Source organism: Falco punctatus, assembly GCF_963210335.1.
Source record: "Falco punctatus genome assembly, chromosome: 5".
NCBI lineage: Eukaryota > Metazoa > Chordata > Aves > Falconiformes > Falconidae > Falco > Falco punctatus.
The window spans coordinates 5,099,759-5,113,501 of NC_137584.1; the positions used below are offsets into that span (position 1 = coordinate 5,099,759).

Consider the following 13,743-nt stretch of genomic DNA (forward strand, 5'->3'; position numbering starts at 1 on the left):
CCCTCCTTTGTGTGTGTAAAAATAAAAATAAAAATTAAAAAATCCAAACCAAACCCCAAATTTCATGTCATTATCTCTTTGTAGCAGTATCCCTCATTTTAGTCTTTTCCATTGCCCATTATATTGAGATGACTAGAAGCTTTCTTTTTCTACCATATCCAGACCCTCTCTGTTACAAGCTGGGATTTTTTCATTGTGTTATTGCATCTATCTTTCATAAAGTTCAGTTAAAGTTTATTTTGGCAGTGATACTAAGCAGTGTCTTTCTAAACAGATAATAGCTCAAACTTTCACAGCTTTCAGCATACAGTGAAGTACAGCTAATAAACCAAACAAAATCCCCCCAAAGCACAGAAACCTAGTAGAATGCTTCTCAGATGTATAATCTGTCACCTTGAAGATTGGCTCATTGTGCAGATCTCTTTATCTAGTTCCTATGAATGTACATTTTGCCATTGCTTTTGTAAAGAGATCTGTGAGGTATGTACTTTATTGTAGAGGAATGAAGCTGGGTTAATTATCATTGATAACATACAACTGTGGGCTGGCTTCAGGGGCGGTGGGTTGGCTGATGTAGACAAGGTGCAGCTGTGGCTGGTTCTGTGAAGTGGTTGGGCAGCCACGGAAGAGAGAGAAGCAGAGAGAGCGTGCCCTGGATGAGGAGAGACTAGGAGAAGGCAGCAGAGGGACTGGCATGAAGAGTGTGTTGGTATGTGATGGTAAAAGGCCTTGTTGCAGCCGGCTAGTTTGGAGAGTGCTGCAACACTTCATTAGGTAAGGGTTTTTTTGACAGATCATTTGAGCTGAACCTTATTGACAGGATTGGGTAGAGTTTCCTTCTGAACAATATCAGAAGTGTTCTCATTTGAGGAGGATGAACAGATTTAAAAAAATTATTATTTTGAATTTTTATGACTTCTGCCCAATTCACGTGATTTTCATTTTTAAGTGACGTTTTGAAGTGTGAAATGAAATTTAAAACATTTTTTTAACCTTCTCTAGTGTTCTTGAAGCTGAAAAGACATTGGTACTTGCTGAAAAAGGTGGTCAAGACGATGAGGAAAATGAGGTAGAGCTGTTAGTTGCAGGAAAGAAATTCCGTATCCTTGCAACCATGAACCCAGGAGGTGACTTTGGGAAAAAAGAGGTAAATGTCAAAGCAACTGGAAGTACAGCCTGTATCTTCTGGTCATGTTGACTGTTTAGTGACTGGAGGTGCAATGCAAATATGCGTCATGCCAGTTCTGGCCTCCAGTGCTTCCTAGGAGGTATCTGCTTCATTGCTGTAGAGGAGGATCAGGATGTATCTGTTTTTCATCACTTTTGTGTGCTGACGTTTTGACAATATTAAGTCGATGCTCAGCAGAAAGTCAGAAAACTTCAGGCCTCTAAATACTCCCGATAGACTTGGTATGTAGAATACTTCAAGTACAGGAACTGTGGCTCATGAAGCAAGAAAATCCAACTCTAACGTGAGTCTGGAGTAGTGTGTGTAATAGATTATTCTCTGTAATACTGTTCAGAAAGTGACGGAAGTCATCTTGTAATTTTCAATGGGTATGAACATCACATCCCGAAAGACCTTTCTCATTAAATGAGGAAATCTGTTTCTGAAGTTCAGCTTTAAGTAACTTAGGACAGATTGGGGGGAGGGGGACCCAACAAAATAAACTTTTAAGCAGTGTTGAGAGCTAGGACTAAAAAAAGGAATTATAAGCTCTTCTACTCAAAAGAAGATGGATACTCCATTTACAGTGGTTTCTACAGTACAGAACAACTCATTGTAAAGCCATGTGTTTAAAGGGGATTTATTTCTGCATTATGTTTACACTAACTTTTTTTGCTTGACTCATTCAGCCAGAGGAAAAGAGGAATTACAGAAGCGAGTTCCAATTGAAGGCAAATTTCCGTGTGGTAGTTTGCTCCTTGTATGCAAAGGGACATTGTGTAGCTATTGCTTGATACATGATGTCCTAGAATGAAAGGGAGCTTTGGTGCTTGCAAACCAGCTCAGTTTCTTCCCATATTCTTTTCAACTTTCTTCATCTTTTATTTCCTGGATTGATGGCAATACTAGAAATCTTAAAATCCACATTCTCTCAAAGATTGTGTTACAGAGTGACCTTGGCAAAATTAGAAGGAAAGGTCTAGATTGGTAATTTTATTTATTGTTTGCAAGTACTAGGGCTACAAAGCTATTGGTTAACTGCAACCTTATGTAATATGCTGTAATGTAACTTCAACTGCTATGTCATTCTGCTCATCTGCAGCTTTCTCCTGCATTGCGCAACAGATTTACAGAAATATGGTGTCCGCAAAGCAATGGCCGTGATGATTTGATACAGATTGTAAAACACAATCTTCATCCAGGATTGTCACTGAGCGGAATAAACCATCAAGGTGGGTATTTCTCCTTGTATTGGTATTCAAACATTGCTAAAAAACAAATTAGTATGGAGGCTGCTGAAATTTTCTCAGAATTTACACCTGTGTGTCCCCTTTTTCAATAAGTACATTTCTGTCTGAGGACAGTTATGAAAGAGTTTGGACTTTGTTCTTCCCTCATTGTGTATGTTGTTACATGGCTAGCCAGAAGTAAGTTCAAGGCTGTATTTGCTTCACTGTCCAGGTAGTTGAATTATCCCCAGCCCTTCAGTGCCCATTCTTTGTTTCCATGTAAGGTGTTGAAAGAACTGACACTTCATTTTCTGCCAGCAGCTTCACTATTAGTTTTAAATTCAAGTAACAAGACAGTATTAGTCACTTGATTCTATCTGTAATGACAGCACAGGTATGGACTAACTCTTTGGTTATCCTGCCTGTTAGGACATGGAGTACCCATCCACGTTGCTCAGGCATATGACAGCTATGTCTACTTTATTGATGCTTTTTATGCAACACTGTAGTAGGTGTGACCAACAAAATTATTTGGTAGCTCCATTGATTTTTTGGGGGGGTTGTTTTTTTACTCTTTTCAGGGGCAGACATAGCAGAGCTCATGATGGACTTTGTTGAATGGCTAACTAATCAAGAGTTTGGTCGCCAGTGTATTCTCAGTGTGCGAGACGTTTTGTCCTGGGTTAAGTTTATGAATGTCATGGTAGAGAACGAAGAGTCAACTTCTGCCAAGGAATATAGCATTCTTTACATATCTCCAATGATGTCTTTTGTCCATGCTGCATGTCTGGTATACATTGATGGGATAGGATCAGGTAAGTCTTCAGTGCTCATCTGGTAGCAGAAAATATGAAGGTATATATTTGTATTAATATTTTTTAGTAGAATGCAAATAAAATGCTTTTGGGGCAGCATGGAACTTTTCCAAGAGTTGTTTACGCTTCCATTTAACAATATCCTGTACTTGTATGCCTTTTTTGTGTTTCAGTAGCAACAGTTTGAGTAATACAGCAAGCTTAAGTAAATTAGAGGTAGTCATAATAACATTTCAAAAGCTAGCACACAAATTAAGAAAGCTTGTGTTTTTTATTGAGTTTTCTGAGCTGATATGGTACTTAATCACATGACCACGTTATTCTCTCTCCCATCCCACATGTCAGCATCTGTATACTAGCCTGTATCGTGCATAGCTCAGAATGCATCTTTCAATGTCTGGTCACGGGCCCAGCTGATAAATAGGAGATAGGAGTGGCGAAAAAAGTGAAAAAACCACAAGAAATGCAGGGAAAGAAGGCCTGGAGCAACTATGGCAAGGGGTCAGGATGGTAGTGATGGTAGAATAAAGGGGTTTGGAAATAAGGTGTCCTTAATTATTGCACACAGAATAATTTGTCCATGTTAAATGTTACTGGAAGCACTGGCAAGTAGAATCCCTAACGTGAAATACAAACCTGTGTGCACAAAAATGGCATCTGTGAAGGAACTAAGTTTCTTAGTCATAAGACACATGTGCCTAGTTACGTTTGTGAAGCACTTTTAACTTTTCTAATTACAGGTACAACATCCTGCTCAGCTGATACGGCTTTATTAGCTCGTGAAAAATGCCTGACATTCTTACACGACAAAATGAGTCAATTCCTTGAGCTGACTGATTATCAGAAGAATGAACTGAAGATTTATGACCGAACAAAGGAGAAAGATTTTGTGTGGATGGATGACTTTATGGGAATCCACCCCTTTTTTATTCCAAGAGGCAAGAGACTTTGTGGGAGTGGGACATTTATTCTGTGGGTTTTATTCCCAATAGTTCTGTTATCCACTAGGTCTAAGTAGGGTACCTGAGCAATCACGGTACAACCTATAGTTTGTTTTCAGGCCTTAGAAAAAAAGCCTTTTCTGCCTCCAAGTATGTTGATTGCAATTGGGTCATGTTTATTAAGAAGGCACGTGTTAATTGCTTTCTTTGACTTTTTAAAATTACTGGTTAATGGTCTAGTTTTGGTAGACTTCTTGGTGTAATAAAGCTTCTTTAATTCTGAGCTGTAATTTTCTGTCACTTCGCATGGTTAGAATGTCTGCTAACTTCCAGTAACTAAAGCTACAGCTCATCCTGGCCCTTCTGTAAAGCATGGTAAGCAGGAGTCCTGCGTACAGTGCTAAACAGAATGAAGACTAGAGCCCTGCCTTGCTGTAGCCTCTCAAAGATAAACTGCAATTTGTGCAGAATTTAGTCCCTCATGTCACAAATTGGTGCAAATGGAACTACCAAAATACTGCTTTCTACCCTCAAAATACAGTGACAGGACTAAGTCATCACTACAAAGTGATGACTGAGCTTTCTAGTTGAGCTGGTTGGGTTTTAATACATAGAACTATGTGTTCCTAATGCTGTATTAATCATTCAGCTTTGAACATTTTTTTTATATCCATGGGTTATGTTAGTCATGCATAAAATTGTACAAGGTAATGCTTCTTTGTAAATTGCTTAGTTTCCCCTCTGCTACTAAACAGGTATCAAGATGTGTAAGATAAAGTGGTGATTAATATCTTGTATACTTGAGCAATGCTGTATTACAGAATTTGCAGAGCGATGTCCCAGTGAGCTGTGCCGGCTGCAATTTGGCAGAGTAGCTCTGTACTCTCTCCTTGCTGTATGTCATAGTAGCAGTAAAGGAAGTACATGCCTAGCGCCACGTTTTAAAGCAGTCTTCCTTCACAGAGTTAGCAGTGTATGGAACAGATTAATATGTTGTTCTATAACATGACTGAATTGTATCCCTCAGTGCCAAATTTTCAAAAGCCGCTTTTGAGTTTTATGTCTCCACATATCTGAAGCACAAGTACAGATGTATGATTTTTTCTGTGATAGATCTCTAGTTTACATCATGAAGCAGGAAGTGTCCAAGTATCATGGCAAAATAAATCATATATTCATATGCTTTTACAAAATTCAACAAAAGTATGTGGAGATGGGCTGAGACACAACTGCGGGTCAAACAGAAAGTATATGTGCTCCGTCTGTGAGAATGGGGTACAAGCTTGATCTCCGTTGCTTGTTGTAATGAGATCAGTGATTAACAGACAGAACAATTTCATTCAGAAGCACACTGTCAGCAGCTCCAGCATAAACATTTGGTTTAATTGTTTTCTGGTTTACCTTTCCTTTGTTCTAGGCCCTGTTCTTCAAAGGAGCAACATTACAGACTATGCTCTAAATGCTGGGACTACAGCAGTGAACGCACAAAGACTGTTAAGAGCCCTACAGCTTAACAAACCTATTTTATTGGAGGGGTCACCAGGAGTGGGCAAGACTAGTCTAGTTGCTGCCCTGGCAAAAGCCTCGGGAAACTGTCTTGTTCGAATCAACCTGTCTGAGCAAACGGTAGAATAAAATGTCTTTGTAACTTAGTTTTTATGGCAGGGGGGAGATTTTGTTTAACTTAAAAAGCATAGTTCTTTTTAAATTTGACACTGAGTCTGAAATGTCATTTTTTCCTTCCCGCTCTCAAGATAAAACTAGATGGGAAGGGGGAACCAGAAAAAGCAGTGAGCTTCTTTGAGCGAATACCAATTACCAGATTTTTCTGTTCTTCTCAAGTGAAGATGTGTATCTGTGTCTCCTGTGTTTTTTCTTGGCTTCTGTAAAGTGACTTGGAAACTGTTTTAAGGCTTTTTAGTTTTTCTGTTCTAATTTAATTTTTTGGTGTTAAAAACAGTGACTAGCTGGTCACTGGAGTCCTGTCATAGAAAACCTTTTAGCATCCAGCAAGTTCTGATTTTTTTTAAATAGAGGGAAAATGTACGTATTGGAAGGGGAGGGAGAAAATGTGAAGTAAAGTTAACAAAGGCTGTTTATGAACCTTTGCGAAGTTTTGTAATCCCACCCTTCCTCTCCCCTGTTCTCTTTTCCCAAAGGATGTAACAGACTTGTTTGGGACAGACTTGCCTGTTGAAGGTGGGAAGGGAGGAGAATTTGCCTGGCGTGATGGACCACTACTAGCAGCATTAAAGGCTGGACACTGGATTGTATTGGATGAGGTAAATTCAAGTTTGAGGTAAAAATAAAATGGAATGTTCTGGAAGAGCAAAGGGGGTGATTTGCCATGTAGGATAAATACCTTCATGGGTTGATGGCTGAAATAAATTTTGCTTACTTTTAGTTATGTGCATCTCGTGCCACATTGAAAGCGATAGTTCTGCTTAAAAGAAAAATAATCTCCAAGTCCCTCTGCCCATTGGCCCTCTGTGGAGGGAGTGTAAAAGACTGGTTTTGAGTAGACCTCTTTTAGACACAGGAACAAGGATCGAATCCCAGCATAAATTCCTGCAGAAAAGCAAGGATAGATTTAATTTGCATTTGAGAGTTTTTGGGAAGCATGTCAGCAGAAGTTTGGATACACATGCTCTTATATAGATATAATTTCACTGAAATATTTCTGGTGCTAATACACTAGGTACAGATTTAATTATGATGAAGAGTTCTGTTTTGCCACCACAGGTTTGTTCCTGTACCATGTAGCACGTGCTTTCAAGCATACGCATGCACACAGCTCACTTCTTGGCAGCCTGCATTCTGATTATTGCAGAGTGCAAAATCTTAAATTCTTTATCTGTTTTTATACCTTTTTTTTTCCTGTTATGAAGAATACCACTTTAAACAACCATTATATTTAAATAACCCAGACTTCCTTCATTTAAAAAAACAAGCAAACAAAACACTGAATGTCACAGATCTGTGAACATAAGTTCAGAAGAAACTTCTTGAACATGCAGATTTTACAGCGGAGAATTGTTCTGTTATCGTGGTGAAAATATGTTTTCAGAGAGCAAGTGCACATTAGGAAAAGTGTTAGTTGCTTCAGTGTAGTAACAGTCTAGCTGGATGTAATAACATATGACTGCTAGAACAGCAAAGAAGTTGCATCATACCTTCTGAGTATCCCAGACTGTTAAACTAGAGATTATGCCAAAGCATTTTGTGGAGCATTAATATTATATCCTTATTTCTTTCCTCAGTTGAACCTGGCTTCTCAGTCTGTGTTAGAGGGGCTCAATGCATGCTTTGACCACAGAGCAGAGATTTATGTTCCAGAATTGGGAATGAATTTTCACGTACAGCACAAGATGACTAAGATTTTTGGATGCCAGAATCCTTACAGACAAGGAGGTGGAAGAAAGGGTCTGCCCAAGTCCTTTCTTAATAGATTTACACAGGCAAGCTTATTTTTTTGGTTTAAACTATGTCACGAATCCTGTCTTGTAGTTTTCTGACTGTATCAACACTTGGCATGCTCTTGATTCTACAGGTGTATGTTGATCCACTGTCTGCAGAGGATATGGAGTTTATTGGGAATACGCTGTTTCCTGCTATTGATAAAAGTATTATTGCTAACATGGTTGCTTTCAATAACAAGGTAAATATATATCTTAATTTCTTTTGTGTAGAAATTGGCAGAATGCAGTAAGATTTTAAAAATTAAATCTAATGTTATATTTCCAAGCATTTTTACGGAGAAGTATGTGGGTAAAAAAGCAGAATGGAAGTGTATGCAGAAGAAAGTAAAGGACACCACTGAAACCCACCTGAATTCTTGTACCGCTACAGTCAGATACTTGGTTGATAACTGAAGAAGCGTTACTTTTCACAGAAGATAAAATAAATTAATAAATAAAGGCTTTGTTCCACAAAAGGTGGAAAAATTTATGGTTTGGTAGCTTGAAGTGAGTTGAGAAAATGGTGTTTTTCCACACATATAGATTATTTTTGAAGCACAAACAGAATGAGCTGTATCTGAACTGAAATGTGTATTTTTGTTCCTGGTCTGAATTCTTAATCTGCTCTTTATTATGGCATGTTGTTTGTGAAAGCAGCATCTGACTTTTACAGAAGCAGAAGCTTGTAAGTATATGTGGCATTCTTCTGGAACACTGAGACCAATAAAGGAAAGCCTTTCCTGATAGGATTTGCCCATAGCAAAGGGTTCAGAGATGCTTGGATCTAAAATTTTGCTAATTCAAATGGTTTTCAACCAGCATTAACTGCAAGGCATCAACTTAATCTGCTGTTTTGTGGTTTAGATGCTGCCATTTTGAGCGAAGTGCTGAATATAAAATTCACAGTAAGAATTTTATTGTTGGTCGTGCTTCTGAAATTACATTTAATCTTCATGTCATGAAACAAAAAAAACGGGTAGTAATATTAAGTGAAGGTAGTATTCTGTGGCTTTATGTAAAATCTTTTGTGGCAGTATCTTACTGAATATTCATTTATAGTGTGCAATCTGAGCATTGAGAGAGTTAGTAACAGACAAATTAAATTTAGCTTTGATTCCTGATGTTTTCAGAAGGTGAATGCAGCTTGCTTTTTCTGTTATCCTCTGTCTTGTAAGCAGTGCCAAAGACAGAAGTTCAGTTGAATTTTTTTTAAAAAAATATTTGAAGACCAGCACTTGGGCAGAATAAAAGATGGTTCGTTTTTTTTTTAAATGCTACTTTTTCCAGATTGACAAAGAAGTAATGACTGAAAAAAAGTGGGGACAGAAAGGAGGACCCTGGGAGTTCAACTTACGTGATCTTTTCCGCTGGTGCCAGCTTATGCTTGTTGACCAGTCACCAGGATGTTATGATCCAGGCCAGCATGTTTTTTTGGTGTATGGAGAAAGAATGAGAACCAGGAAAGACAAGGAAAAGGTGAGCCGTGTGGTGTTCTTCCTTGCTCTTCAGATTGTCAGGAAGTATTTCTAGAAATCCAAGCGTAAACTTTAAGATGCCTTGAAATTCATTCATAGACATTACCTCTTACAAAACAAAAACAGGTAGGTTTCGGGTTTTGAAGTGTCACACAGGTACCTGCTCCTCTTGTCATTTAAAATACCAGTTTGATTACCTACTAGTGTAAAAGCAGAAAGCTGAGATAAATGGAGGCAAGCAGAATAACAAAGGACTTAGAGCAAAACACAGCATATTCTTGTGTGATTCTGTATTAATAATGTTCTCATAGAAGTGGCACGGGTTGCATGCATATTTGTGAGGAAAGAAGATAGCAGAGAAGAGAAATAGCACTGAGATATGGAGAGATTCTTAAATTTATGGTTAAAAAGTGTTTGTGTCAGTATGGTAAATAAAAATAATGTCCTTTAATTCTGCTCTTCCCTGCCAGTGTTGTTAAATTGTTCTGGCTTGGATTTCTTTCATTGACTTTAATTTATCTGTCAGTTCTTTCATCTGCCTGTCAGATGGCTCCCCTCGTTCTGTTAAACTCACTGCTTAAGGTTGCTCTTACAAAACACACTCACTGCAGTTGTTATTCCACCTTTGCTACCCACTTATCCCTCTCTTGCTTAGAAATCCTTTGCTTGTGTTTCATTTCACAATATTTACATGGTATTAAACTAAAAGTCAATCAAATTGCAAGACTGAAGTTACCGACTATATGCGATTGGGTATTTGTCTCACAGGCATACTTTCCCCTTCCTGTAGTATTACTAAATTTTTGTGTGTTATCAAAGAGATTATTTATGGAGTGACTTATTTCCCAGTATTTTGTTAAAGAGAAACATTACTTAGAGTACTTCGAGTCACAGGAAAGCATGGTTAATGAAGGAGTGTGGGTAGCTCGCACTCACTTTAATTGCTTGCTGCACTTTGAATGAAATGCCACTTGAGTTTAAACTGTGTTAGTTACCATCACACAGCTGTGGGGCTGAGAGGAAAGGCTATTTTGTAAGTAAATCTTTAGAAGAATGGATAACTTAACTGACAAGTCTCTTTTTTGCTCTTTCAACTCTTTTAGGTTATATCTACGTTTAGAGACATTTTTGGTGAGGAAGCTGCTGTGTATACAGGAACCAGAGAGTTTCACATCACTCCGTATAATGTTCAGGTAAACTGACAAGAGTTTTTGAGAGTTGAGAGAGAAGGAAGTGACTGGCACAGTGAAATCCCCTTTGCCTCTTTAAGTACTCACCCATTTGTGTCTCATCCATTCCAGATCGGTTATTCAGTTCTTTCTCGTGGCAACTATATTCATCGTCCTGGCAGAAATCTCTCACTTCTGCATCATTCACTGCAGTCGCTCGAGTCCATAATGAAATGTGTGCACATGAGCTGGATGGTAATCCTGGTGGGCCCAGCAGCTGTCGGCAAAACCAGTATTGTTGAGCTGCTGGCCCATCTGACTGGTCATCGACTAAAAATCATGGCAATGAACAGTGCGATGGATACAACTGAACTCCTGGGTGGATTTGAACAGGTAAATACTGTGTTGGTAGTGTGGCTGTAATTTCTTCTTCCTACCTAACAGTGGCTAGTCCACTGCAAATCTTAGTGTTTAAGCACCAAGCGGAGCCTTAGGCACCACAGTCTTCCGGACGAACTAACTCTCATGGCATGTTTGCAGGTTGATATCAATAGGCCGTGGCAGCGCCTTTTGGAAAAAGTGGAGAATGCTGTGAGCACACTAGTAAGGGACAGTCTCCTGCTGACAGAAATTTGTGCAGATGATGCTGAACTTGTGCTGCGTGCTTGGAGCAATTTCATCCTGAATTACAAACCCAAATCTCTGGGTGAAGGAGGTAGAAGTGTTACAACTGAATTAGTGAGCAAACTGGAGGGAATACTTGTACTTACCCAGCGACTAAACAACAAAATAAACTCTTACTCAAAGGCAGGTATGTATGGTGGGCAATTTGAAGTGACGCTATAATGTTCCTTTGGAGAAAATAAGAGAAATAATAAATCTGCAATGCAAGGGAGTTGTAGGGGTTTTTTTATGCTACTTCATAGCTTCTGAAAAAGTTACATTGATGGTGGCTCTTCAGGTTTATTTTTTGTGTAGTTACACCTGCTAGTGATCAGTAGTTGATGCTGAAATTCTCCTGTACTGAACTACTCAACATAGGATGCTATAAAGCTCTTACCTTGTATTCCTAAGAAAGGGTATTTGGATATTCTATTCTTGCATTTGTTCTCTGAAGCACTGATCAGCTGAGCATTACAGCTGTCAGGAGAATAATGTATGGGTTGTTTTTTCTTCTTTCCCTTTTTTCTTTTTATATCGTTGTCTAAAGTATGATGTTAATACCCATCAAACTTCATCTGATGGGGGACAAGCGTTGGAGAGAAGTGTCAGTCTAGTTTATATTTCTCTGTGCTTGCAAACCCTCACTGTCCTCATGGATTTTGCCTGTGGGAAGCTACTTAGAGCTGGAGCCTCTGCTGTTACGTTCCCTTAAAAAGTGGGAAGCACGTATGCTTGTTAACAAAATAACTATTTTTCTTGAATGGAGCAGGCAGCTACCTCAGTAATGTACGTCTTCATGTAAAATACACTTCCTTTCAGAGTTTGCTCACCTGGTAGAAGAGTTTCGCCGTTTCAAGCTGCAGCAGGCCCATGCCGCTGACCGCAACAGCCATGGCACTTTTGAGTGGGTGGATGGGATGTTGGTTCAGGCCCTGCAGTCTGGAGACTGGCTGTTGATGGACAATGTTAACTTCTGCAAGTAAGAGATTTTAGTGGCTTTGTTTCACTGAGAAAATCCCTTGGCCTCCCTAATTTATTTTGCTTTTTACTGTATGGTTCACAACTGAATGTTTTTGCATTTGATAACAACACACGGGAGCAGTAACTTTTTCTGGAAGTGTGTCTTCCTTCTCAGACAGCTTAGGAGGTGATAGTTTTCCTGTTGTCTTATGTCGCAATTAGCTGTTTGGCTTTTTGCTTAAGAACGGTACCATTTTGATTTCAGATCAGAAAGGGATTGAATTGTTACTTTTTTATAACCATAAACATTTCTTTTGATTATAGCCCTTCTGTGCTGGACCGCTTGAATGCTTTACTTGAACCAGGAGGAATTCTTACCATGAGTGAGAGAGGTGTGATAGATGGCACAATTCCTACAATAGCTCCTCATCCAAACTTCAGGTGCTTTGCATTTCTTCTTTTTTTCCCTTCTTTCCTTTTTTTCGCTTTTTTTTAACCTTATTTTTCCTCCTACTAAATAGCAGATTAGAAAAAAGAAGTCAGCAGTGAGCCAGTCTTGCTATTTTGCATGCTGTTCAGTTTGCCATGTAATGCAGCGACACTGGCAAGGAAGAAAACTACACTGTGATGAGCATATGTTAGAGAGCTTGAGAGACTTGGCTTTGTATCCCTTTTGCAACACAGGCTATTACACTGGAAAATTCATACCAGTATATCTCTGCCTTGATTCTCCATTTCTAATTTAGGATTTCGGCATTTCCTTGTCTCACTGTAATGGAGTTGACAATACATGTGTTGAAGATGGCAAAGTATTCAGATATGTTGGTGATGAAAGCTGGTATATGGACATAATAATTTTCTTCCTGGCTTTTTCCATCCCATTCATAAATTTGAGTTTCCTGCAGTGACAGAACTTAAAAAAAAAACCAAAACAACAACAACAAAAAAACAAACCAAAACAAAAAAACCACCAACCAGACAGTCTGTATTCTCTCAGGTCTGAAGTGGTTTCTGGGGAAGATGGGAGGAGTACATACAGATTATTCTGTATAATTCCTACCTTTTATAATTTCATGAAAAGAATATTGGGGCTGGTGTGCTCTGGTTCCTCTGAATTGGAAACAAGATCTTCGACTTTCTAGTAACCTGTTTTTGCTGCATTGTATCTTGGAAGTTTTTTTCTCTCCTTGCTTTTATGAGATGTCTACTGATAGGATTAACTAGTTGGGTGTTGGATACTTTTCGTTTCTAAATAGCACAGATTTATCTGAAGCTGTTGCTAAGACTTTTAATGGTGGTCTTTATAGCTCAGAGGCATATTTTAACTTTTTTTTTTAAGTAGGTAAATGATAAAATAAACATAGTTCAGATGTAATTGAGTTAAAAATCATGCAATGGATCTGTGGCTAATTTCAAAGTATAATTATTCATACAGATTTCTCATTTAAATCCAGTAGATGTCTCTGTCTTTCTAGATATCAGTATCCCCATTTTTATGAAGATGAACTTAATTTATGAAGAGTGGTTTGAAGCCCTAAGTTAAATCTTAAGAATGTAGGTCCCTTCTAACTGAACATTCTATTCTAATGTCTGTCAGGCTTTTCCTTTCCATGGATCCTGCACATGGGGAAATATCCAGAGCCATGCGGAATCGTGGGATTGAAATTTACATTCCTGGGGAGAATGATGGAAATGTATTGGATGATCTGGATTTGAAGTTACTCCTGCATGGTTTGGGTTTAGTGGGAAATAGCACCTGTGATGCACTTCTGGCTGTGCATTCGGAAACCAAGGCAGCGATAGCAGGTAAGAAGAGTCTGTTCAGTATTTATTAACTTAGGCTCATTACATATGTTTGTATTAAC

General features: G+C 38.6%; 1 protein-coding gene across 1 annotated transcript in view; it reads left to right on the plus strand.

Annotated features, from left to right (window-relative positions):
- Nucleotides 1-13,743, plus strand: part of MDN1 (midasin AAA ATPase 1) — a 103,729-nt gene that overhangs the window by 37,560 nt on the left and 52,426 nt on the right. The window contains exons 32-46 of the mRNA XM_080389312.1: nucleotides 1,003-1,147; nucleotides 2,271-2,400; nucleotides 2,979-3,212; nucleotides 3,953-4,150; nucleotides 5,571-5,779; nucleotides 6,313-6,435; nucleotides 7,414-7,611; nucleotides 7,704-7,811; nucleotides 8,899-9,087; nucleotides 10,190-10,279; nucleotides 10,388-10,648; nucleotides 10,796-11,066; nucleotides 11,738-11,897; nucleotides 12,203-12,319; nucleotides 13,476-13,684. Coding sequence (XP_080245438.1) covers nucleotides 1,003-1,147; nucleotides 2,271-2,400; nucleotides 2,979-3,212; nucleotides 3,953-4,150; nucleotides 5,571-5,779; nucleotides 6,313-6,435; nucleotides 7,414-7,611; nucleotides 7,704-7,811; nucleotides 8,899-9,087; nucleotides 10,190-10,279; nucleotides 10,388-10,648; nucleotides 10,796-11,066; nucleotides 11,738-11,897; nucleotides 12,203-12,319; nucleotides 13,476-13,684 — 2,642 coding nt within the window. The remainder of the gene's footprint in view (nucleotides 1-1,002; nucleotides 1,148-2,270; nucleotides 2,401-2,978; nucleotides 3,213-3,952; nucleotides 4,151-5,570; nucleotides 5,780-6,312; nucleotides 6,436-7,413; nucleotides 7,612-7,703; nucleotides 7,812-8,898; nucleotides 9,088-10,189; nucleotides 10,280-10,387; nucleotides 10,649-10,795; nucleotides 11,067-11,737; nucleotides 11,898-12,202; nucleotides 12,320-13,475; nucleotides 13,685-13,743) is intronic.